The sequence below is a fragment of the Suillus bovinus genome (genome assembly GCF_016758785.1).
Source record: "Suillus bovinus strain UH-Sbo-P2 chromosome Unknown EDB93scaffold_71, whole genome shotgun sequence".
NCBI classification, from domain to species: Eukaryota; Fungi; Basidiomycota; class Agaricomycetes; order Boletales; family Suillaceae; genus Suillus; species Suillus bovinus.
Window position 1 is genome coordinate 133,636 of NW_024542127.1, and position 24,294 is coordinate 157,929.

Sequence of the window (24,294 nt, forward strand, 5' to 3'; positions counted from 1 at the left end):
ATCCATGCAAGAAAGCGGAAGGTGTTCAGATTCGATGAACTCGACGTGACCAACTACTTGTTCTTTGTCATCCTGTAGAATGTCAGTAAATGAAAATCGTCTAGTATGAAACTCACTTGTAAGTAAAGCGCTTTTTGGTGTGCGCGAATTCGCCTAGCTTATGACCGACCATATCCTGCGTTATCATCACAGGAACATAGTCTTTACCATTGTGCACCATGAAACGAATACTGACATATCTCAATTAGAATAAGAACCCGACGAAGCTTGAGAGTCTCACCCGACAAAATTTGGAAGGATAGTACACGCACGAGCCTGTGTTCTTATAGCAACATTGTTAATTAGTGCATCCTTCAGGTTTGGAAAGGCTACAAAATATGGGCCTGGACAATGTCACGCGTGAATGTGAGATGCACCGCACAGTGAATACAAGACAAACCTTTCCAAGCAGACCGCCCAGACCGTAGAATGAGCGAAGGCTGCATGAACAACGGAACAGAAGAATGAGTCAAAGTCAAAAAGGTTTGCTTATGTAATGCATTTGCAATAATCCATAATTTATGGGCGCTAATGTTCAAAATCTTCAAATTCAAAAACATCTCGGGTTGCGGTCGGTCCTTTTGCGCTTAACTCAGTGATAGCAGTACAACCACACCACCCATGATTCGACTCGGAGTTCTGTCAACATTGACTTCAATTGATGATCACTCTAGTACTCTGTTCCGTCGTTCCTACCTCCCATGGACCCCTCTCCCTTGTCGATGTCCACACTCTTGACACATCTAGATGTTTACCGCAACGGTTCGCTCCTGTAACCATTGCCATTTTTTAGTCTCAAGTAACATCAGTCCCAATAACCATGTCCTTGACTGAAATACCATTCCATCACCTTCAAGGATTCCCTACACGGTGGACCTGCTTGCTCATACGTTGCCATCTAAATTGGCTATTCCTCTCCCCAGGCTTCGGTTTGATATCTCGGTGCAACTCTGTGGTGGGTGAATCAAGTCCCAGAATACTTTTCCCGTCAATCATCGATGCTTTACCGAACGAGCATACAGTTGGTTATATCCTCGCTCTTGGAGATGATATTCTTTTCTTATTCCTCGGTGTAGACAAGGTCATCCTCTCATGGCACTATCTGCTCAATCGGACGAGTTGTATAACATTATTCAGTTTTTCTTTGCGCGTTGTTCAGCGGTTCCAACATTGTTTCTATGTGCCATTACCTTGTGAAATACAGTTCATTCTACTTTTTTTTGTGCGTTAACTGAACAGTACGGTACAAGCAACCACTGAGACTCACATGTTCTTTTCAACCTTGGTAGGCCACTGCGCTGAACTAGCACTCGGTGCGATCACACCGGCGTCTATCGTGCCTGTTCCAGCCCTCGACAATATTACGTGCAGCATAGCCCAGCTCAACCTCCCTTAGCTAAACTCTATCTATAGTCCCACTCAGGTCCCAATGTCCTTATATCCGTCTTCCTCTCTCATCCTGTCCGCCACTCAGTCTATCTTCGATCTCCATCATTTTGCTCTATTGCACTATCATGCCAGGTAGTTCAGAAAACCAATATATCCGATTGGAAGGCGAGTATCTCCATATTACCTTCGTATCTGTTTCATGATCCTCGCACTCTATCCAGTCATCAACGGAAAGAATATTCGAGTCCCTTCCGAGCGCATTCCCGCTGGCATATACATATCCATCAATGTTGACTCCCGGAGATGCTGGAAATCAGCCATCAGCGTTCTATCATCTGATGAATCTGTAGCGTGGGGGAATACTGTGACTCTGTAAATTCCATGTAGACTGTCTGACGCGATGCGAGAACTGATCGTCAAATCTATAGATCATCACTTGCCTCACCTGCGTTATCAATCGAGATCAGGGCATCTTATGAGCTTGGTCAAATGCTAGGCGGTGGAGAAGTCATCGGGAAACTTGAAATGTCGTGGGATGAGCTACTTGATCATGGAGATAAGCCATTTGGCGAGTGATTCGCTTCTCATACATGCACATGTACTAACACCTTGTAGATCTATCCTTCCCACCTGTGTGTGGTGTTCAACCTTCTATCGTACTGAAGGTTGCCGTTGTACATGACCGCGAAGACCAGGACGGCGCACTTTTTGATGTGAGTGATACTGGTCTCTGTCCTGTTAGCTTTTGCTAACACAACTCCAACTGCAGTCCCTCGTACTCTGCGAGGTTGCTCGAGAGACAGATGCGGGCCACGCACAATTCTCCGCATATGTGACAAGCAAGACAGTTTCTTACCTGAACGATGCTGTGGAGCATTTTCAATTGGCTCTAGAACAGTGTCCAGTCAGCCACCCTGACCACGCAACAGCTCTCACCAACCTTGCATGGGCCCGCCTCAAAGGTTATGTTCAAAATGATCTTGAAGATATTGATTCTACCACTTCCCTCTTCCGGGACGCCCTTGCATTGCGTCCGCAATGCCATCCCGATCATCCCTTATCTCTATATAATCTCACCGAAGCGCTGACTTGGCGCCACGACAAGAAAGGTGCTGCTGCCGACATCCGTGAAGCTGCTCACCTCTATCATGAGCTACTGCCTCTCTGTCTAGAGGGTACCTACCTTCATGGCATGATAAGAGGGCCAGATGGTGTCAATTATGTACTAGATGAATGCAATGATCTTCCAACAGACGCATCTGATGAAGGCATTCACCTTCGAAGAGTTGTCCTCGAGCTCTGTCCTCTGGGCCATCGACTTCGTCCAACAGCGCTCGACGAGCTTGCGCAAGCGGTTGAAGCACGCTTTGACCAGCACGGCAACATCGATGACCTTGAGACGAGCATTCAACTCGGTCGTGAAGCCGTGTCTCTATGTCCCTCGGGACATGCCGATCGCGACTGCTACCTGAGTGACTTGGCCATGTCACTCATGTCCCGCTTCGATTACCAAGGCAGGCCCAATGACCTCGATGAGGCCATTTCTTTGCATGAAGAAGCGTTGCGCCTGTGCCCTGTTGGGCACGAATGTCGTGGTGCCTCATTGGACAATTTAGGGCTTGCCCTCGCCACTCGTTTCAAAGAACGCGACGACATTGATGACATCACCCGAGCTGTCAGCCTCTATCGCGAGGCACTGACGTTGCGCCCACCTGGGCATTCAGATCGTGACACTACGCTCAACAACCTTGCCCTCGCGCTCATCATCAGATATGATGAATTGGATGTCAACGAGGATCTTGATGAAGCCATTGATTTGTATCGCGAATCCCTTCGGTTAATGCGGATTGACGATTCAGAGCGCCATGTAACTCTTCAGAATTTGAGCTCGGCGCTCTGCTCTCGTTTCACGCAAACTGAGAAGAATGAAGACGTTGAAGAGGCCATTGCTCTTTGCCATGGGTCATTGAAGGTTTTGCCTTCACTCCATCCAGACAGACATTACTCCTATTTCAGGCTGCGGGAAGCCTATATGTCTCGTTACTGCGTGCAGCACGAGCCTGCCGATCTGGAACTTGCAGTGGAGAACTTTAGACTCGCATCAAGACATCCTACTCAAGGATTTCCGGAACGCATCATGGAAGCTATTGAATGGGCTCGCGAAGCAGAGGTCTATCAACATGAATCTGCTCTTGAAGCATACCAAATGTGCTTTGAGCTTTTCGACAGCCACGTGATGACGCGATCATCTATTATCTCACGGCGTGAGGCTGCAACCGCTTTTCGTGATGCACGATCACTTCCTGTAGACGCAGCCTCATGTGCCATACGTCGTGACAATCTACGACGGGCAGTCGAGCTCGTGGAGCAGGGACGTGGCCAGCAGTGGTCGCTGGCATCGCGGCTCAGGACACCGCTCGACGACCTCGAGTCTAGGAATCCCGAACTAGCTCGCAAGTTACTACATCTTAGCAAACGCCTGTCCGATGCTCAGGGTTCTGCAACTAACGCAGACAGAGCTGCTGCTGATCAGGCAGAAACAGAATATAGGAGACTTGCAAGGCAATGGGAAGCTGCAGTAGCTGAAATCCGTGATCTTCAGGAGTTCTCGCGGTTCCTGCTCCCACCTTCATATGAAGATCTGCAAGAGGCGGCGCGCCAGGGCCCGGTCATCATCCTCATTGCGAGTCAATACTCGTGCAGCGCCATTATCGTCCCGACATCAGGAGATCCCCATCACGTTCCCCTGGCGTCTGTCACTCTCTCAGATCTGACCAATCTCAAAGATCGCTTCGCCAGGGCGATACGACACGCATCTATACTGGGCCCAAACGTGCCGCGGAACGATCTAATAGTTCTTTTACGAACGGTTTGGGACGAGATTATGATGCCCATCGTCAATGTCCTCCAGCATGATCTGAAATTAAAATTTCACTCTCGGATCTGGCTGTGCCCGACTGCAGCTTTCACGTCCATTCCTCTCCACGCAGCTCACCCGTTTCGAACGAACGCAGATCGTTCTAAAGAGCCATGTCTGGAGGATCTCTACATCTGCTCTTACACGCCGACACTTTCGGCTCTAGTTAGGTCTAGACAGATGATGAAGAGACGCGTCACTCCGTCCTTTGCGACAGTCGGACAGGGACAACCGGGTGGAGGGAAAGGGAAGGCGCTCTTGACTGTCGAAAGTGAGCTTGAGCTCGTTCATAAGCTCGTCCCTGTGACTGCCAGCCGCACCACTATCTCTGGCGACGCAGCCACACGCGCAGGTGCGCTTGAAGCTTTGCAGCAGAACACCTGGGTACATCTAGCTTGTCATGGCAAGCAGGACCCTACACAACCTTATAATTCGCATTTCGTCATGAGAGACGAAGATCTGACGCTGCTCGATATCATGGAACGAGATATCCCGTACGCCGAGTTCGCGTTCCTATCAGCGTGTCATACCGCCGTTGGCGATGAGAAGACGCCGGACGAAGTGATTCACCTCGCAGCTGGTCTTCAGTTTTCAGGATTCAAGAGCGTGATTGGCACGCTGTGGCAGGTCGACGACGCTGTCGCAAAACATGTCGTCAAAGCCTTCTATGAGAATATGTTCAAAGATTTGAAGGACGGTGGCGTCATGGACTGTACGAAGGCGGCCTGGGCACTGAACCGTGCTACGCACGCCGTGAAGACGAAAGTGCCGCTTGAGCAGAGGATGGTTTTTATTCATATTGGTGTGTAGTTCTATCCCGCATGGCTTTTTTCTTAGTCTTTAGCACAAGCTGTTGATCTTTTATGCTGTTGGGTAACCTGGCCTGTTCCTTCATACTTGCTTTTGATCCCCCTCTTGCGTTATCCACTACTCTTCGAAGCGTTCTTTGTAATTTCATTCATTGCTCGAGTATTTGAAATTCTTTACATATATGGGCGCTGATCAAAGTCTTTGACGCTTACTAGTCTAATTTGCTCCGTCTTGAGGCTCGAATTTGCTGCATTCATCCTTTGATGCAGGGAAATGCACTTTATGCTCTCGTGATGAGCCAAAATCGGCCCTTGACTTTGGTCCAATTGAGCCTATCTGCGCTGAACTCAGTAATACTATCAGAATGATGATGGCCTTGCGAGAACAGCGCATTTCATAAGTACGATAACTCCGAGTAATTTGGAAACTGTCTGCGACGAACAGTTTGGGTGGAACGATAGGCCGGATAGTCACGGTAACATCGAGCTTGCATGTTTTGTCGAGGGCCCGCAACATATTGAGACATTATGACATACCAAACCTGTTTTCCTACATGAGTGAAAAGCTGCTGCAGGTACCGAAGTCGGTAAAGCGCCAGCGCCATCAGGGAGAGGTTGTACTTGAGTCCTATTTACATAGATGAGTAAATCTCATGCACATGGTATGGTTCGTGTAGTTCCATCACATTTAATTGTTGTCAAGGATTGACATAGCACTATCAAATACAAGGCAGCAAACACATATTTCAGACAGGTACGTTAAACACATTCACTGTTTTTTTGAGAAACTTGGTTCCTCACTCGCCGAGTCGGGTGGATCCATTTCACGAAGCGCGAAAAACCGCGCTATCTTGCTTCGTACAGGAAGAGGCACTTCGTGTGACTTGATAGACTTCTTGACGTCCTGAGGGGTTGGATCTCGTCCCCTGTGCGGCACTGATTAGTTGTCTCGAACAGTGCATATCAACCAACTTACTCAGCCAAGCCTGAGTCTCGTGCCTCATCCATGAAATTTTGAATGTCCACTCCTATCAGTATCGTCAGCACCACGTCGCGTTATGCAGCGTCAGACTATTACCGTTGAGTTCGTACCAAGAGATTTTCTCAATCTCCCGAATGAAGGTCCACACCTCCGTATCCATTACAGTAGGAACTGATGAGGGCTCGCCGCTAGAGTAAGTCCCCACCAGATCATCTCGGCCAAAAAGTTGTAACCAACGTTGGCGACGGGCTTCCAGATCGAGGTCGGGGAATTCGATGGCTGCAACAGAGAGAAGTTAGTGATAGAGTCACGTGAGATAGCTGGGGTACGCACTGATCGAGAACGACCTGATTAGTGTCTTCTGCTCGTCCGTCAGCACTGAGGGCCACAGACAGATGCACCCGGATGACTCGAATGATTGAATGACCGTGTTGATGCGTTTCTGACCAACGAATTAGCTATGCTAGCACAGCATTGACAGCGCAACATACCCGATTATCTGCACATCGAGACTTCATGAAATACTGTGCGACGTGTCTTCAGAAGGAATATAATGGACGTATTGAAGAATGATACTTACATCCCCGCGGTGTACGACCATCACTGCATTCCAATTTACCGCAAGCTAAGCAACAGCCACAACGCGTCAGAGATGCATCACAACCTGCGATGGCACATACCAATGCTAGTTCGTCGGCCCACAGTTTCACATCGGTAAGGCATGGGATGTCATTCACCCGAATGTCAAGCATAGGGCGCTTGAGAATGTTGCAGACTGCATGAGCAACTGTCTTTCTGCCCGTCCCTAGGGCCCCTTGCAGGAGGATGTTCTACAAATAGTAAAGGTGAACGAGAGTCATACAGGAGTGTCGCTTCAAAACACACCATGCCTCTCCGAACCTTCTCTGGCTGTGCATTGCCAGGAGAACATCCAATGGTATCCAATATAGATTGTATGAGATCCTGCATCAAACATGTTAGCTTCCAAGAAGACGATCAGAGTCGCTCCCGTCCAACCTTGGTCTGTCGGTCCTTGACCAGCTTGCTCCATGCATCTTTATCGTAGGTGGATGTATCGCAATTCAAACCCTGGAATTTAATCCATTCCTGGACACCAAAGTCGGTTGGAAGATCAATAGAAATGTGCAATGCGCTTACGTGTTTTTCGACATCATATCCTGAAATCCAAAACAGGCGGTCGACTGCGAGTACCTTCATGTTTTCTAAAGGCAGCTTTGGAAGGTGACCTGTGAAAGGGGGAGGAAAGTACATGTCTGAATAGAAGGTTTGATTTGGGCAGATGGAAAAGGTTTGGTATCAGTATCAAGGAATCCATGAAGTTCATATATGAGAAACCGAAGTGTGGAACTGTGGGACTGACTGTAAAGCAACAATCAGCTCGAGTACGAGTCAAGGACCAGTGAGCAACGTATTGTCGAACATCATAAACAATGAAGACGAAACGTGGAATACAATTGTCCCATGGCGAAGAGGGTTGGACTCCGCCCTCAATGACAAACATTGACCGTCCTTGATTGATCCACCTACGATGCACTAGTACTATGCTTCGTCAGAAGCAACGTCAGTAAGATCCTCTGGGTTCGAAACATCTGAGACAGCAACACGACTCATGTATTACCGGTCGCCCCTTGCCTGGTCAAGTTATGCCATGATTGACATTATACTATCCAAGTTCGGACCCTCCTGCGTTAGAATGGAACGTCTTCGACAGGCCCTCCGTTGGAACAATACATGAGACAGATGAACAAGCCTTCGCAGATGGAAAAATAGACCTATAATCCGGGTCAACGTTGCACATCAGGGACTAGTCGGGAGTGAAACCAGCGAGCCTCGGACTTGACCAGAGGTCATATGTCCATTTAATGTGTAGATTGACTGAGAAAACAGTTCCATCGAATTCGCGACGACCAGCAAAATTTCTTCGATTGGCAGGCCAAAAAACAATAGCATAAACAATAAGACGATCGACCACCTTGCGGCCGAGCGTGAATCTTCATGCACTACGCTCTGGCAATGTATCAAGTTAATGGGAACAAGGTAAGCTGGCTTCAGCACTTCGGATTCATTGATGCCAAGTCGTGAGAATTACTTATGTCATCAATAGCACACACCGCCACGCACTAAATGACGCACTGTCCTGGTTTCCCTTTACAACCTGACAGGTCTGCTGCCAGTTCTCTCAGGCTAGGGGCTACAGTTCCGCAACAGCGACAAAAGATTTATACAGGCATGTTTAAATCTGTTCCGACTCATTCACAGCCATGACGTACCGGAGGTTGTGATTTCTATGCCTATGGGGCCTTTACTCGTTCCTGATGCACCAAGATCTAAGGATGATGTCAAGGAAACTACATCTAAAACCACTGCGTCACGACCGACTGGATGGATCAATAAGTCTTTGCTCTTTCGTTTTCTCTGCTCCATCTGCGTCGCGTGATGCGTTTGGAACGTCTAAAGACTGCGACCCTTATTCTCTAAAGACTCAAGCTAACCGTGTTATTGTAGCAACACCAAATATGTAGATTTAGATGGCAGGTCGTATGCGAAACTGGAGATGACATTAACCCAGTGTCGGTAGGCTAGGAGCGATGTATTGGCTTGCATCGAGAATGACTCGGACACGAGGACGACGACTTTTACTCACCGAATTAGTCGTGTTCCAAGAGTGCAACAGTGCACTTGATGGCAATGCAACAACCTGAACAGCAGCGATGGAGGACTACTTTGCGAGCAACGTTTGGAGATGGAAGCTGGACAAGGAACGAGCAGTATGTGCCTTCTAGATCCTCATTACTCATATTGCTTATACTGACGTTTGTCGCTACTAGCATACAACTTGTGATCTGGTGTCGGCTTCTGGACCATAGTGAAATCTTTTCTTCTTAGAGGCATTCTCCTGCCCCATGGCAGGAATTGCTGGTCCGAGATCTAGGATATAACTGAATCTGTCGCGCTTTCTCGAGCTCGTCTGGTCTCCAACTGAGGATAAATATACTAGTCTCAAGGCGAGTCTTTGCTCATGTACAGTAAACTCCATACCATTGATTCATTACGGGCACATGGCCCATTCTACCGATGTAGTTGCCGATTGTCCATGGGTGCATTGTGCTCCTGTCTTACGGTACGTCATATCAGCTATCGCACTAATTCCATCTATTGTTTCCAGAGTCCAGACTACCGACCCGCGATAACGTCTCTTCCACAGCTCGACACTGACGATATATGTACTCGAGGACTGCCTTTCTTCCAGGAGATAAGAGAGTCACCAAACGACCATAGGGATGGCATGCGTTCCGGTGATTGCACCCACCGATTTGGCCACGAAACTGCTCTCTAGAGTCCTGATAATCAGAAACAAAAGAACCAGCGCATGCTCATTAATTGCCTTATCCTCACGCTTTCATTCCTCTAAAGATTAATCCCCATTCGTGCCAGCCATTTTATTGTCAACCGATTTCAGCTACCTTCATATCGATAGACCAGGATCCATTTTTGTTCATTCACTGCTTTTGTTTAGTTGTAGAGCTGGACGAACAAAAGAGTCCCACCTATTGCGATACTTCTTCGGGTAAGATATCCCAGAATGGTACCGGGGTGCGCAAGTTCTATGATATGATATGCTGCTCGTTCGACACCGCGTCTGACACCCCTCTGAGTTCACTGCTGGTGCGACAATTTATCACCGACTCGTCACGGTATATTCAACATCGTCTCTGTTACTGATCATGAGTTTAGCATTAGTACTCGCAGGTATGACTGCTTTCCAAGGGCCTTCTGACAACAGAGCCTGTGAGACGAGAGTCGGAGAACTCGATTGATAGTTCGGTTACCGGTGGCTTGTGTTATTAGTGACTTGTACTATGCCCTTGGATGTCGTTTGGGCAGACATAGAGTAACATATTGTTGCTTTACAGCTGCTGGAATGTGACAGCGGTTTCCAACCATGGTGAGAATGGTTTTCGAAGACAGTGCTGAATGAGAAAGTTACGAAGTCCAGTATCTTGCCCGACGAGGTATCATGGGACCCTTTTGTTTGTCCCACAACTAAACAAAAGTGGTGAACAAAAATGGATTCTGGTCTATCGATATGAAAGTAGCTGTTACCAACGAAGTTCGCCGACTGTTCGTCGATTCCAAGGGAACCGGGAGCTAACAAACAATAAGAAATTAGAATGCAAACCGCATTTGATTGGCTGACAACTTTTAAGCTTACATAATCGGCTGCTGTTCTTTTTGTCTTCTCTGCATTGATCTACATAGTGCAAAGTGCACATACCAGCAATGGCTTACTCTGCTCACGGCACCTGGCCAATCATGTTTCACAGACAATAGTGCGCCTTCCATCGGTTTCATATCCGCGGGTGTATCCATGTTTGGCGAGGAACATTGCATACCGCGCTAATTGTTAGCATGATTCCTTCGTTTCACCGGTGGCGATGCCTGGTACAAACGGATAAATACATGAGAGCTCAGAGAAGGACTCCCCCACCAATACTTGCGACTCCTCCTTAACGACATCAGAGCTTCTTGCGCTCTAAAAGTATTCGACTTCGAGTCATCCTTTGTCTCTTCCTGCATCACACTATGGACTCGTTCTCCTCACTTTCTACCTTCTTCTCTGCGCCCTCCTCTGAAGAGACTCAAGCACAAGTACCAGTTGACCAGGAGCACTATGGCAATGCCAACTGCTACTGCGTCATCGCATGATCAGCATCACACTGGTATGTTTCTTTTCTCCCTTTCTTGCTGCCCACAGACTGAGTCTGTCGTTATAGTATCTCTTTGATCACTACAGTCCATCTCTCGCAACTGTGTCATTATCACTGTACATCGTCACTCTCCATCTTGCACCGGTCATCCAACCAGTCTTCGTTCGCGACATTCGCCTTATTCTGTCACAGTTGACAGATATTGTATATCGTGTTATTTATAATTTTGGTAAACAGTACTTGGTGCTTACATCCGGTATGCCAATGCTGCTGGGGATTACCACACTGGAATTTTCTACATTCGTTTTTGTCGACTTTCTTTTATTTAAACTTACTGTTGTACGGACTCAATCTTTTAGCCTACAACTCCCTTCGAACATCTTGATGCTTGTAGTGCTATTTGAGTTGTAACTATAAGCGTGCAGGTAGTGAATCGCAATAAGTATATGTTAATGCCGATGTCTTTCCCGAGCTCATTGACATCATCCAGCACTTACTGACTGGCAAGAGTTTTCTCAAAGGTTGGTTTGGCCCGTGAGTCGTAACAATCACGGTATTGCTTGTGTCACTAACATCTACACCGAAGATGGTAGGTGATATAAAACAAAGGCACGATTGTGTCAAACACGTCTTAAATCTACAACACATTATAATGTACGCACTCATCTAGAGACGACAACGCTAGCTAGCTATAAATACAACGACTCCGAAATACGACATGATCATGAGCAATCTCTAGTAGCACAACATACATATTCAAAACCAAAACGACACTCAGCTCAAACCTGTATAAGACACCTACGGACAATTCGCAAACAACCACATCACATCCCTCACATCCCCAGCATCCAATTTCCACTTCGCGTCTGTCCCCTTACCACTTGTTGACACTGTCTCCGCATTATCCAACTCGTTCAATCTCCTCAGTAGCTTCTCGTCGCCGCCTACAGCAAACACAAACCCTGCTTCACTACCTCCTCCGTTCACGGGTACGTCTAGCTCAGGCATCGAGGATGAACGGGGCGAGTGGGCGGGTCCGCCTGGGTGAAGGATCGCGCCTACTGCTGTAGAGCGGGAGATGTTGTTTGGGAGGACTAGGAAGGAATTGGAGCCTGGAATTATGCGCAGACCGTAACGTTCGCCAAGGCTGGAATAGAATTATATGAGGATGAGAATGATGTAGGGATGGGAAAACACACCTGTCAAATATATGATTCTGCGCTTCAGCAGCCTGACGCCTCGCCCACTGACGATCTGGACAATCATCCGTCGGACCAGTCCAGAATCTCCACACAACAGACGCCTCGCGCTCTTCTACAAACGAACCAGGTGTTCGTTCCGTGAACTATACCCCATAACAAAAGCACATGTCAGTCAGCACCACCCTCACTCGAAACACCCCAAAATTCACGCACATAATTCAAAATCTCCACACAAAGACCCTTCCACGTCAAATTCAAATTGGCAACCATACTTATCCACACCCCTCCTTTCCCATTCTGCACCGGAATCTTCGCAAAACACCCGTTCTCTGCTACTATGCCCACCCCAGGCACTTTTGCAGCGACTTGCTCGAGGCTCTTAATAGGTAATCCACTGAGCAACCACACTTCGTTCCGCTGATTCGCAGAGAATTTGTTCAGGAGCTCTACTGCGCCTTCGGGAGGCACGAACGGCGCAAGGAGTCCAGCACGCGACATGTCGGGGCGCCAGAGCGTGCCTTCGAAGTCCAACAGGAGGATTCGTCGAGAGGAGTGTTTGTAGCGTGGGAGGAGAAGCGTGGTGTTGAGCACAGGGACAGAGTTGAGGTCTGTTTGGGTGGTGTGTTCGGTGTTGGCGCGAAGGCAACGTGTGAGGAAGGAGATCACAAAGGTTTGGGCTGTTTGGGTTACGACGTGGTTGTGGAGGTCCTGTTTTGGGTTAAATGGGCGCATATTTAATGATCGGCGTATGAAAGGGATGATGGGCGCGTATAAGAGGAAATGGGCGCGTGTAAGAGGTAAATGGGCGCGTGTAACAGGGGATGAGCACGTGTTTAATGATCAGCAAACGTTTAAAAGCAAGTCAACAGACATCCATCGATCAAGCAAACAAAGATTTCTCACCTCCCACCTCGACAGCGCCTCCTCATCACCCATAGTCAAAGCCTACCAATACGCCCCACCAAATATCAGTCACCATTCCTACCAATAAACACAAACACACACCTGATAAATAGCCCTGGCAGTCCCATGCGTATCATACGGGTTCACAGCGATACATGACCTGAATCCGCTATAACTATACGACCCAGTGAACTTGTAAACCGGGTCAATAAGCAAAAGTATTGGGAAGGCAAGGTAAGGGGAGACAAACCTCGCTCAGAATCAAAGGCCTATGTCTTCCATCTTGACATTCAACAAACTCGTGCGTCCTGTCATAACCATCAACACTCACAACCAAAATACGACGCGAATCACCAATTTGCGATGAACCGAAAACTCACCTCAACGCCATACCCTCCCTCAGACTTGTCACCAAGAACGCATCTGCGACAGTCAAAAGCGCCAAATACTGACTAAACGTGACTTCTTGCGTGTGAAGGAACACAACTGGCTGGTATGTGAGCGTGCTGAATGCGCTGTTGATGCGTGCTACGACGTCTGAGACGCCACCTGCTGCTAACTCGTTGGATTCGGTTGTTTGCAGGGCTACTTGAAGGAGGATGACCTGGTGGTTGTGTCAGTATAAGTTATGATTCGGATTGGAAGGATGGATGGAATGGGAAAGGAGGACGGGAAGTAGAAGTGAAAGAAGACGGAAAAGGAAAGAAAAATGCACCTTCCCCTGATACTCTGGCCACTTCTTCAGGAACAACTCAAACGCCTCGAGTTTATGCCTCACGCCTTGAATCTCATCCAATTTATCTCTCCCCACAACTATCATCATACCCGCATAGCGTTGTCGGAGGAGTTGGACCCAATAAGAGACGTCGGGCTCGCGGCGCCGTTCGCGTAAGGCGCCTACATCTATGCCCATAGGGAAGATGCCCACGTCTACGAAACGGCCGTGGCCTTCGCGGGCGCCACCTGGGATACCGTATTCGACCTGTGTGGGTGTGAGTGGGCAGGGAGGGGTAGAAGAGAGGGAAGGGGTAGAAAGAAGGGAGAGGGAATCGGTACACAATCATTCCATACACCAACCAAAACACCCTGCACAGAAGGATGCCAGGATAGGGCAAGAAACACACCTGAATCCCCTTAGGCAACGCTTCGACTGCAAGAATACGAGAGACAGTTTGTCTGTGTGGATGGATGCGTGCTTCAGCTCATGCGTCTTAAGTTGACAACGAACACGAGATGAGAAGGGTGATGTAGCGAGTGAAGGGTACTTCGACGAGCGCTGGGAGTGCGCAGATGAACGCAGAGATTGAAGACGAAACCAAGACTCAACTCCCAACTCCTAGCACGACCTAACCCCCATCCCCAATAACCTGAGCTGAAACAAAACCAAAACACACCTAAAATGCCTCGCATAACTCGCCGTCTGAAATCCTACAAGATCCGCACCGAGCATACCGCGGAGGAGATGTTCGCGTACACTAAGGCATCTATAGGGTTTGGATTAGTGGTTTAGATGATGACATGATACGGAAAGGGGAGGGGTGTAACGAGTGCCCATGAATCGGCACCGACACCAACCCAAACAAAAAACATGACGCACCTAAATATCTCACTACTTGGGAAAGCGACATGCATGAAGAACCCGATTGTAGCGCGAGCGAGAGCGGGTATACGTGTACTTTGGCGGAGGAGGAGAGGGAGGAGCATCAGGTGGTAGTCGTTGATCCAGACTGAGCGTACATCAGACAGAAGCAAAGTCTCCCGCAACGAAAGACGCACCGACATCACCCTCTGTCCACACGCTCTCGATAACCTCCGCAAACCGCTTATTGACAGCGACGTACTGCTTAAACGCCGCGCTCTCAAAGAAGAGTTTTGTCTTTGGCGCGTCGGGGACCGCATAGTGAAGACATGGCCAAAGAACCTATGTATCAGGCATTAGTGAGGAACCGCGAGGGATAGGGAAAAAAGGCACCTGATGACAAAACTCATCATAACAACTCTCAAATTCCGCATCAGAGATCCAAACGGGTAGACTAGAATGCATCTCCTTCATCCTTCGATCGATGCTCGCTTTGAGTTCTGTGCTATAAGTGTCTGTGCTGCTACCGAGAGTCCCGACCCAGAGTTTGTTAGTCATACGATCTTTGACGCTGTCGACTGCGTTCTTGAGACCGCCGTTGCAGTGGATGTTTGGTGTAAGGTAGTAGGGTTCGGAGGATGCGGTTGAGTAGGAGCGGGTGGGGTGCCTAGGTGGCTTTGAAGACGATCTGCGTTGTAGACGGATAGGATGGAGTGGATCTGGTTGAAACTTTGCGAGGGAAACGTCCATATTTTGGATAGAGGATGGCGAGATTGAACCCTTGCCTGCAGGAGATGGGGCTAATGAAGCGAATTTGGAGAATGGATTTAATTCAGAGGGAGGAGTGCTGATTGGAGTGATTGCACGAGACTTGTAGGGGTTAATTCGTCGTACCTAGAGATAATAGAAAGAACTAACTTTTAAATCATCGACTATGCTCTTGAGAGGAGCTGGCGTGCTACCGATAGATCGTGATGAAGCATGTCTGAATGCTGGAGGACGACCGCCCAAGTCCTGCGTGGCCGCTGTCCCACCTGTCTCACGAGCATAAATGTCTGGAGTAGGGGGACTACTTTCACCTATAACTGCAGTCGTTGGTAAGAATAATGAAGCGATGATAACACGGTGATTTCTTAGCGAGCTCATGGTCGTTGGTGATCAGGCCTCGTTATCTGGAGCCGTACTGTCTTCATAAACAAGATCCCAAATCGTCATGATGCTCCATCGATCCTAAGCATTTTCCACACGGCGTAATTGAACGAACGTGCAACCAAACCGACAACACCCGACTTCTTCCATTTCTGGCAAGTCTCGTTGTTGGCAAAATGAAATATTTCTGCCAGGTGGCAATTGCCGGCAGTAGGTCAAGGGTGTTGGCAGAAGTCGGCAGAACTACGATAGCCTGATGTTTGTTCCTACTCACAAACAATAAAATTTTAACATATGTTTGAATGTATCCTGGCGTGCAAGTCCGCAATCACCATGAGCCCAAAGCCCAAGGGCCGTCCTCATCAGTAAATTCACACATTTCTTGACATTCCTTTTTTGCAACTTGCCGCCGGATAATTCCCAAAAAGGAGCGGAAAAGCCATTCATAAGAATGGCTACTTGCCATGAACAAGGCAATTATAAGTCGAAAAAGCAGATGCCTCATCCTGACTTCCACTTTTTCCAAACTTATTTTGGCTTTTTTGCAATTATTTTGTACTTATTCCTACATTGTGAGTCATGTCAGTAGCACAATTCAGAGATATTTATTATACTTATTGCACACTTTCCAAACTTATTTCACACTTGTTAAGATCATGAACACAAAACACTGTATTTCAGAGGGAGTAAATGATATAATGAGTTCTAGTGAGCAGGAGAGCTAACATGAGGGTCCTAGTGGATGGGAGTTGTCAGAGCATCAGGAAATCGGCCATGAGGTGATTTTGATAGATATTTCTGGCAAAATCAAATCAAATATCCACATATTATATCCAAATACATGGTAATACATAAGTGATTGCAAGATAACTTTAATATTAATGAAGACATATACAGTTGAAATGTTCATAATGCATATGTTAACAATGCATAAATCTCATAATGCATCAACTTTTGTGGATCCCGACGGCGTTCCCAAGTAATTGGACGCATAATGCATAACATTTGCATACCCAATATGCATTATGAGGTTTTGATTTGATAGGGTGGGGCATGTGAACAATAACATAGCGCATAGATTTATTGTTGCATTGTCTTTTTTTGACTATGTATAGAAGCCAGCGAGCCATTGAAATGGTACCATACTACATGTTATTGAAGTTGATTCTGATGACAACGACAACTGACGATGACAAAGAAGTGGGCTCAGATCAGTCACACGCAACAATGTCCTCAATTTGTGCCAGCGGCTCGAAGTTGCATGTATGCAATATGGTGACCTTCAATTTTCACTTGATTTGTCTTCACAACTTCGAAAGTTTCATGCTGACCTACAACACAAAGAACTACATAATGCTAAACATGTATAAAACAATTCTTCTCATTTTAATCATGTACTTGTGTAGGAATTATTGAAAACTTTCTGTCACCCTTTTGGCGGAGGTCACACATGTCACAAGTATATGACAAATATTGTCTTGCATATTCCTCATAATGCATAACATTTTGGCGGTCCCATCAGTATGCATTATGAACATTTCAACTGTATGTCTTGCAGATATGGTACTTTGTAGATAAGCTATTCAAAGAAGCCTGCCATCACTCCACAGAAGTGGTCACCTGCTGCCTGAACTTGAATTTGCGATGACTGTTTGCAATGCTACCTAGTCAGCTGTTGTAAAGAGTAAAACTCTGCTGGGCTCAGCAGAAATTGTACTACCTAGTCAACAATGTTTAGGTAGATCTTAGCACGACCTATGCTGCTATACTTGCAGAGCAAGTGCAGTTTGATCCTAAAGGGATTGCTAATTGGTATTAGTAGTAAAAATGTGTCAGTAATGCAAATAACAAAAATGTCTGATGCTGCGAAACAATGTCCGAAGGTAATCCGATGATGTCCGAAGGTACTTATCCAATGTCTGAAGCCAAAGTGCGATGTCCAAGATTTTGGACTTCCGGACTTCACAATAATGGGTTGGAAACTTTATAACGAGTGATGGAGTATGACAGTGAATGAATGGTAATATTTTGCAATGCAACTAAGAACTATGAGGATATTCTGGGTGATCTGCAGAGTCGGAAAACTGCTCCTAACTACTGGATGATAATTGCTATGGGTCACTACAGAGTATTTAGGTAAGTACATAGAAACCCGGAATACTACAGGCGAAGATAGTAGCGATATATTTTGGGTCCGATGTCCTATGTAATAAGACACGAGGTGCTGCGGACATGTAATAACACGGTCCGAATGTCAGAAGACGTGCACGGGAATAGCTACGCACCTAGTGAGGCTAGTTTGGATGGACAGGACATGAGATGGACAAGTGCGCGCAAAGTGCGATTGGCTGATGCGATGTCTGAAGGTCCAATGCGGAGTGGCTCGGACATGTGCGAAAGTGCGTCGGACATGTGCGCGTATGTTTCGGGTGTTCACATGAGTATGAAAAACCGTGGTTCCGAGCCCAGCACCGTGACCATCACTACACTGTCAAGAGATGTAAAATTCATGTAAGATTGCCACAAAATGGACATTGCTGGTAGTTGTGACACAGCCAGGGTACATTGACCAGATGACAGTCACTACATTATTCCATGTTAGGTATAACTCAAGGGTGTCATTTATGCAATAGACACCTCAGCAAAATAGATAAATTCAGTTCCAATTACAGGCTACAGCTAACAGCAGAAAAAGTTGATACTCTACTCAAAGTCCTTTATCAGCCATGAGAAGTCCTCATATGGAAAGATAGCAAAACTGAGTAAAAAAAGGCAGAAATGTGATCTGAGATGAGTGGTCCTCTTAGAGTTGAAAGAACAGCGATAGCCACGAAGGTATCCTGTTTGAGGATAGGCAAAAAGATTGGGTGTGGCATCAGAGACATGTTCAAATGTTGGCATCTGTATTTTGGTTAAGTGAAAGTGACCGAGAAGCATCACACAGTACTCACCTTCAGGTCTAGAACATGGCCATACCAACACTTCATGCTTGTCAGACACTGTCTTAAGCTGTGTCTCTCTAGTATACATCAACATCTCAGCGGAGGTCCAATTTGCAGAATCAAGCATCACAAGACCCTGCTTGGGAAAGGTATGGGGGATAAGTGCTCATTCCCTCTTCGAAATGATTCCTTGTGAATGATGCTGAGGGCGGTGGTCATAGAGAACTTGGCCCAGTCATGAAGGCATTCTGTAGAGTGACCGCAGTATGGTATATAAGGGGCTTTGAGAACGTCCTAGCAACAAAATATTAACAATGTTTAAATCTATCACAAGAATATTTACCTCTGTGTTCTTCAGAATTAGCATATCTACTTTGTTGTTGCACTTCAAGAATTCCAGGTATAATTTGACAGACTTCATCCAAGATTTTATCAAGCTTGTCATATGTCTTGCATTTCCTAAAGAATGCACTTAATGTATTGTTGGCATGTATATAATAATACTTACCTCCTTGCCCTCAGGTAAGTTGACCTTCACCTCTGCAAGAATTCATGGACACCTCCCTCACCCAAGTTGAATGCGAATTGATATGCAAGAAGTCTCCCCTTTGGAATGAGGGAAGCCAGGAGTGGAACAACGAGTAACAGCCGATTAAGGGTGACTAGTAGCTGAGTAAGGGCATAAATGTGCAGGGATTTTGACAGTGATGTTGGAGGAGGGAAGAGGAAGTTGAGAACATGATCATGGTAGGAGAGGGAGAAGCCTGTACAAAAACAGCTTCCATCGTATATGAAAGCAGGGAGACATCATGAATTAGATCATATATATGGCTCACAACATTGAGACAATGAGGCTCCAATGCAATGCAATTGCCTGCCTACAAACGGTGAGTTCAGAGTAGGTAGCATCCACGACGGTTGTGTTACCTGGTGGTACTCCCTCTCTTTAATACAGCGATCAAAAATGCTTTCTATTATAGCTTGTAGCTGAGTGTCAATCTTTGTTGAGATTCCAGAAGGTTCTTCAGTATGCAGTGTGACATATTGGTCAGTTGTGTTGGCTTGGAGGTGAGCAAACAGTGTAAGTTGAGTGTGGGCCAGAGCAAGGGGTCTGGCACTCACACATCACTGTTTCAACATATTCGCCTCATCTCTCAGTGTGAATACATGAACTGTCATGTCAAGCCTTACCCTTGGGGTACAAACTCACTGTTCTTTAACGTGGCAGTGCCAGTGTGTGGGTATTCTCAGCTGAAACTACATAGTACTTACTGTAGCTTTTTGAACTCGCCAAATTAAACTTCGATTTCATTGCTCATACCAGGTCTTGCTGCATTGTACATATGATTTGTAGAAGTACAGGTGTGGAATTTTACAAAACTGCATTGATGGGACCGTGCATCATACACTATTTTTTTTTTGTGCTTGTGAAGTATGAAACAGGTAAGTCCCATGCAAGCCGCAGAGACTTCAGAGAACTACAGCCCCCGCAGTTTGGAAGTACACTGAATGGATCATCGAGAGTGCAGATTGGCTGAATTTCAATATTCTCAATGTTGTTCATAGTCCTCACCATCTTTGCCTTTCCTTTCTCAATGGGTCTTGGAATCCCAGTTTTTGGGCCAATGGGCAGGACATTATTCGACCTAAATGTAGATCATGATGAGCAGAGTCAGACATCATGTATGGGGATACTCACATTAGGAATGGGAGTTGCCTTATTGCTTCTGTGAAAGCTTCAAACCTATGCGGCTGAGTATACATTGTGTTGAGAGCTGACATGATGGCATTCATTATGTCGGGGCTATGGAAGCTAGCGACACTTCCTGGGTCTTCATCTTTCATGCCATTATACATTAACTGATAGATCTAGGATATCGGACTTTGTTATTTCAACAAGAAAGAACTAAGGAGATAAGACTTACCAAGGTCATAAGATTACCTGTTGGTTTTTGCACCAAGCAATTGGACCTTAACATAATTTGTTCTGGAAAGAGATTGGCTATGCACCCATCATGTCTCCCATCTGCTAAGTCGCTGACAGGATGAAGGAGCGAGGCCCAAAGTAATTCTCTAAAGACTTGATTTATTATGAGATTGAAGATCGCTTCCTACACCTTGATAATGAAAGGCTGTGAGGTAGAATTAAGAAATGATGTCTGCGACCCTTACTTGACTGAGATGGCTCGAATTGAAAAGAGTTACTAAGTCTTTGATCCTCTTTCCAAGGGAAACCGAACCACCAAAGTTTGTATGCAACATTGCAACATTGCACCTTTCACGACCTTCCTCAACCCCGCCTTTGAGTTGGCATAGATTGAAGCCATCTGCTCACATTAGTCAGGAGGAAGCGGAAGCTGAGAGAAAACCTATGTTTATATGAAATACTGGCCATCCAACAGCAATCATTTCTTCAGGGGATATAGTAAGAATCACTGATGAAACCGTAAGTGGTGTGTACCATCTAATGTGTAAAGCGCCAACCTGGCTCATTCAGCATCTGTTGGTAATCCTTAGAGACCATATTTAGCACAGTAAGGAAACATTTGCTAATCAGGTGTCGCACGTCCACTGGTGAAATCTTGAATGAGTTCAGATATTCTCCTACCTACAGATTGCTGATGAACAATGATCTAGTGAGTATGATGACTCTCCTCCAGGATGACCCCTTCACTTCGCGGCCAAGTAAGTATTTGATGCTGTTGGCCTTGATCCAGGTTGTACACCCAAGACCATTAGAATCTCTCTGTGCGAGGCTTGGATAGAAACCACTGAGGGCCAGTTCCTCATATGGTGCTTTGTTTGGTTCCTCTGTAAAGAGCTCTTCTAGCTCGTCAAGACCATTGGTAGTAGAGGCGATAGTAGTACCCCAGTAGTTATAGACAGACTGATCAGCAAACTCATCAATGGCTGGGTCAAAATAAGATGATGATGTGGATGCCATCCAGTCATCCAAAGTCTTGATGACACCTTGAGGGGTGGAAAGCAGATCATGGTAGGTAAGGTGTGCTGGTTCGGTGGGAGTGGGATGTACAATTTGCAGATACTCGTCCGGAAACAATATATGATCAATTTGAACAAATCCATTGAGTAAATCAGAGAGCTATTAATGTGGTACAATGAAAATATGTATGACAGCACAGACAAAACTTCTCACCTCCCAGGTAGCAAGCATTTTACCTCATCTGTCAGGCCGACAGTATTTGGTTTTGATCACACTGGTAAATTCGCTGGATTCCGGCTAGTCTGTCTTTTCAAAAATGAACTGTCTGATATGGTGGAACACTCACCATTTCTGCAAACAGATCACAGAGTTGCTTTATATTCCCCTGTCTAGGGATGAGCAGCATCCCAATCAACATGAGTACCTCACTCCAAGGCTGAGTCGCTTCAAGAGCCTTATTACACTAAGACCAAACACAATCAAATAAATCATTGAGTATGAGAGGAAAGACTGATAGTGATGTATTCCTACTAGTAGGGAGTAATATGACTGGGAGGGGATGGATGCTAGAGGTGTCTGATGCACCCAAACCAATGCCAGAGTCTTTGTTGGAGATGATCCATTGCGAGTAAATCCTTCTTGGAGTAAGAGGGCACTTTGGAGGTTTGGAGGGTCATCCTTAAAACCAAGCAGCTCGTGCCACAAGTCACAAAAAGCGATAGTTCGGTGAATAACTGGATTAGTTAACTGAGGATGGTCTTGGTGTCCTCGTGTGTACATCCAGTTGCCTGTATCTGCAGTGTGACTGAGCTGGGAGTGCAGAACATCATCTGTGATATGCTCTAGAAAATTTGAGAGATGGTAATGTTCCGCTATTCCCAGGAGGATGTGTCTCAGGCAGCTCATGCTAAGACTAACACTGTCAGGAAGATATTGGGCTGAGAGTTGTTGAAGAATACTTGAAAGTTTTGGCAATGTCCAACACTGACCTTTACTTGAGAATAGGTAGCATGAATAATGTGGTGAAGGTGAATCAACTCAGCTGTTAGGTCAAATGATAAATCCAAGGGAGGGACACAAGAAGCTGATATAGTGATCAATTGTGCAATGCCTAGGCTGCTATACTTGCAAGGACAAGCACATTTAATCCAAGGGGAAGCAAAGAAAACAAATTCACAGTCGCACAGCGGCTGTGCGAGGCGAGCGACATAAGCGTGAAGCACAGGAAACTCATGCGAGATTAGTGCGAGAGTGCAGGAACACAAAATGTGAAGATGCAAAATCAAACAAGCAATAAACAAGGGCTCAATGAATGACAACTAAAAGGACTGCTAATAGATTCTAACTCTGACTATGAACATGATGAGGGAACTCCACTAGGGTAAGGTGTGGTGTAGTAAAGGGTGAAAAATGTGGTCCTATATATGTATCTTACTAAGTGAGTCGAGTAGGAGATAATGTATGTAATAGGGTATGTAAGTCAGGGTCTATGCTCTAATATGGTGCCATTCTGAATAAAATGTGAAAATACATACCAATGAGACTTGCTGGACAGTGGATGGATGCTCCTGGATGATTGGGCGATGAAAGCATGGGAAAGTGAGCAATGCATGGGCATCATGAGGCGCAGGAAAGTTGCGTGACACGGGAAAGTGTTGCCTGATATGGAAATAGCTGAGGAAAGGTCAGGGAATGATGCTGCAAGTTGGTGCTGCAAACCTGGGTGGTATGGACTGAAGTATAACACGTTGCAAGCCTGTAATTATGCGAATCTCTACAGTGGATCCTTCACACTGTCTAGTATGACATCAACAGCCCAGGCTCCAATTGCAGCCACAGATGCCTGAAATGAGATTTGCTGCTAGGATGACTGAGATTTTGCTGATGTCAATGATAACAATTATCTCTAGTATGTAGGAGATATATCACACAGAGAAGACCAGACTAATGAAGCAGAGGGCCATGATACGCCAAGCCATGGTTACCCAGTAACTCTCCATCCTACTGTCTTTCAATGTGCAAAGAGATTGTAGGACGGCTGCTAGAGGCCATTCACTCAATATTCCTAAAAATCCCTTCAACAAGCCTATCATAGTCTGGTACTGGCAACATTCACTACCAAAACTGATCAAGGACACTTTCCTCTCCATTCTCTCATGGATGGGTTCATTATGTCTATCAGTATTGATGCTCACTTGCGCTTCGTACCAGTGCATTTAATATCAAGCCATCTTGCGAAGGTAATTTATTCAGCCTTATTTTCCATATTGACTGAAGTTCTTAAAACACCCAACCCATACCAGTAAGTAATGAATTTCAAGAGTAGTCTGAGTGGTACTGATAGTGCCACTAACAGAACCTTTGTTGATACTCTACAAAGATGAATCGAACCAGGCCATTTTGCTCAGTCCACAGATACACCTGGTGTAGAGACTCATTCCTGACTAGGCTTGTAGACACTGTCTTTACCTTATGTTTGCTATTTTGTAGCTTACATAATCAAATTACCTCTTCACCAGTTTCCACCTTGAGTCAGGGTCTTAGTAGTTTTCCTCTCTCTCTGAGCTTTGAGCTTAGTACAGAAACCCTTTAGGGTCAAACACTGTCTTCTAGACAACATAGCTAGGCAGCAAGACCCAACATTGTTCAGACTAACCATCTGAATTATTAAACCTTCACTGATTGTGCTATGCAATATGTTAAAGCCAT

General features: G+C 46.1%; 6 protein-coding genes across 6 annotated transcripts; 2 read left to right on the plus strand and 4 right to left on the minus strand.

Moving 5' to 3' along the window:
* Window positions 1-53: 53 nt before the first annotated feature.
* On the minus strand, window positions 54-485 carry EDB93DRAFT_1242568 (uncharacterized protein; the record flags this gene model as incomplete). The annotated part of the gene is made up of 4 exons (XM_041452027.1): window positions 54-72; window positions 117-230; window positions 281-383; window positions 440-485. 4 exons carry the CDS (start codon window positions 483-485, stop codon window positions 54-56), a joined length of 282 nt encoding a protein of 93 aa, XP_041303726.1.
* Window positions 486-1,627: 1,142 nt separating this feature from the next.
* On the plus strand, window positions 1,628-5,155 carry EDB93DRAFT_1107142 (CHAT domain-containing protein; the record flags this gene model as incomplete). Its single annotated transcript, XM_041447688.1, has 5 exons — window positions 1,628-1,800; window positions 1,857-2,000; window positions 2,044-2,062; window positions 2,094-2,141; window positions 2,198-5,155. The coding sequence occupies 5 exons, from the start codon at window positions 1,628-1,630 to the stop codon at window positions 5,153-5,155; spliced, it is 3,342 nt and encodes a 1,113-aa protein (XP_041303727.1).
* Window positions 5,156-5,822: 667 nt separating this feature from the next.
* EDB93DRAFT_827508 (uncharacterized protein) lies at window positions 5,823-7,681 on the minus strand. Its single transcript, XM_041457626.1, has 10 exons — window positions 7,295-7,681; window positions 7,154-7,243; window positions 7,022-7,099; window positions 6,817-6,966; window positions 6,717-6,761; window positions 6,628-6,660; window positions 6,470-6,578; window positions 6,233-6,415; window positions 6,131-6,182; window positions 5,823-6,080 (listed from the first exon to the last, which is right to left on the minus strand). The coding sequence occupies exons 1-10, from the start codon at window positions 7,406-7,408 to the stop codon at window positions 5,924-5,926; spliced, it is 1,011 nt and encodes a 336-aa protein (XP_041303728.1). The 5' UTR covers window positions 7,409-7,681; the 3' UTR covers window positions 5,823-5,923.
* Window positions 7,682-10,383: 2,702 nt separating this feature from the next.
* On the plus strand, window positions 10,384-11,342 carry EDB93DRAFT_1171072 (uncharacterized protein). Its single transcript, XM_041450353.1, has 2 exons — window positions 10,384-10,878; window positions 10,933-11,342. The coding sequence occupies exons 1-2, from the start codon at window positions 10,861-10,863 to the stop codon at window positions 11,275-11,277; spliced, it is 363 nt and encodes a 120-aa protein (XP_041303729.1). The 5' UTR covers window positions 10,384-10,860; the 3' UTR covers window positions 11,278-11,342.
* Window positions 11,343-11,377: 35 nt separating this feature from the next.
* On the minus strand, window positions 11,378-15,808 carry EDB93DRAFT_1171076 (glycosyltransferase family 20 protein). The gene is made up of 14 exons (XM_041450354.1): window positions 15,469-15,808; window positions 14,944-15,420; window positions 14,748-14,892; window positions 14,569-14,698; window positions 14,366-14,455; window positions 14,096-14,147; window positions 13,687-13,953; window positions 13,352-13,575; window positions 13,222-13,279; window positions 13,074-13,163; window positions 12,972-13,013; window positions 12,282-12,776; window positions 12,066-12,211; window positions 11,378-12,013 (listed from the first exon to the last, which is right to left on the minus strand). The coding sequence occupies exons 1-14, from the start codon at window positions 15,694-15,696 to the stop codon at window positions 11,665-11,667; spliced, it is 2,793 nt and encodes a 930-aa protein (XP_041303730.1). The 5' UTR covers window positions 15,697-15,808; the 3' UTR covers window positions 11,378-11,664.
* A 4,311-nt stretch (window positions 15,809-20,119) lies between these two features.
* Window positions 20,120-22,491, minus strand: EDB93DRAFT_1107146 (uncharacterized protein; the record flags this gene model as incomplete). The annotated part of the gene is made up of 9 exons (XM_041447689.1): window positions 20,120-20,146; window positions 20,215-20,287; window positions 20,341-20,510; window positions 20,567-20,752; window positions 20,814-20,968; window positions 21,126-21,249; window positions 21,292-21,744; window positions 21,932-22,048; window positions 22,117-22,491. 9 exons carry the CDS (start codon window positions 22,489-22,491, stop codon window positions 20,120-20,122), a joined length of 1,680 nt encoding a protein of 559 aa, XP_041303731.1.
* Window positions 22,492-24,294: the final 1,803 nt, after the last annotated feature.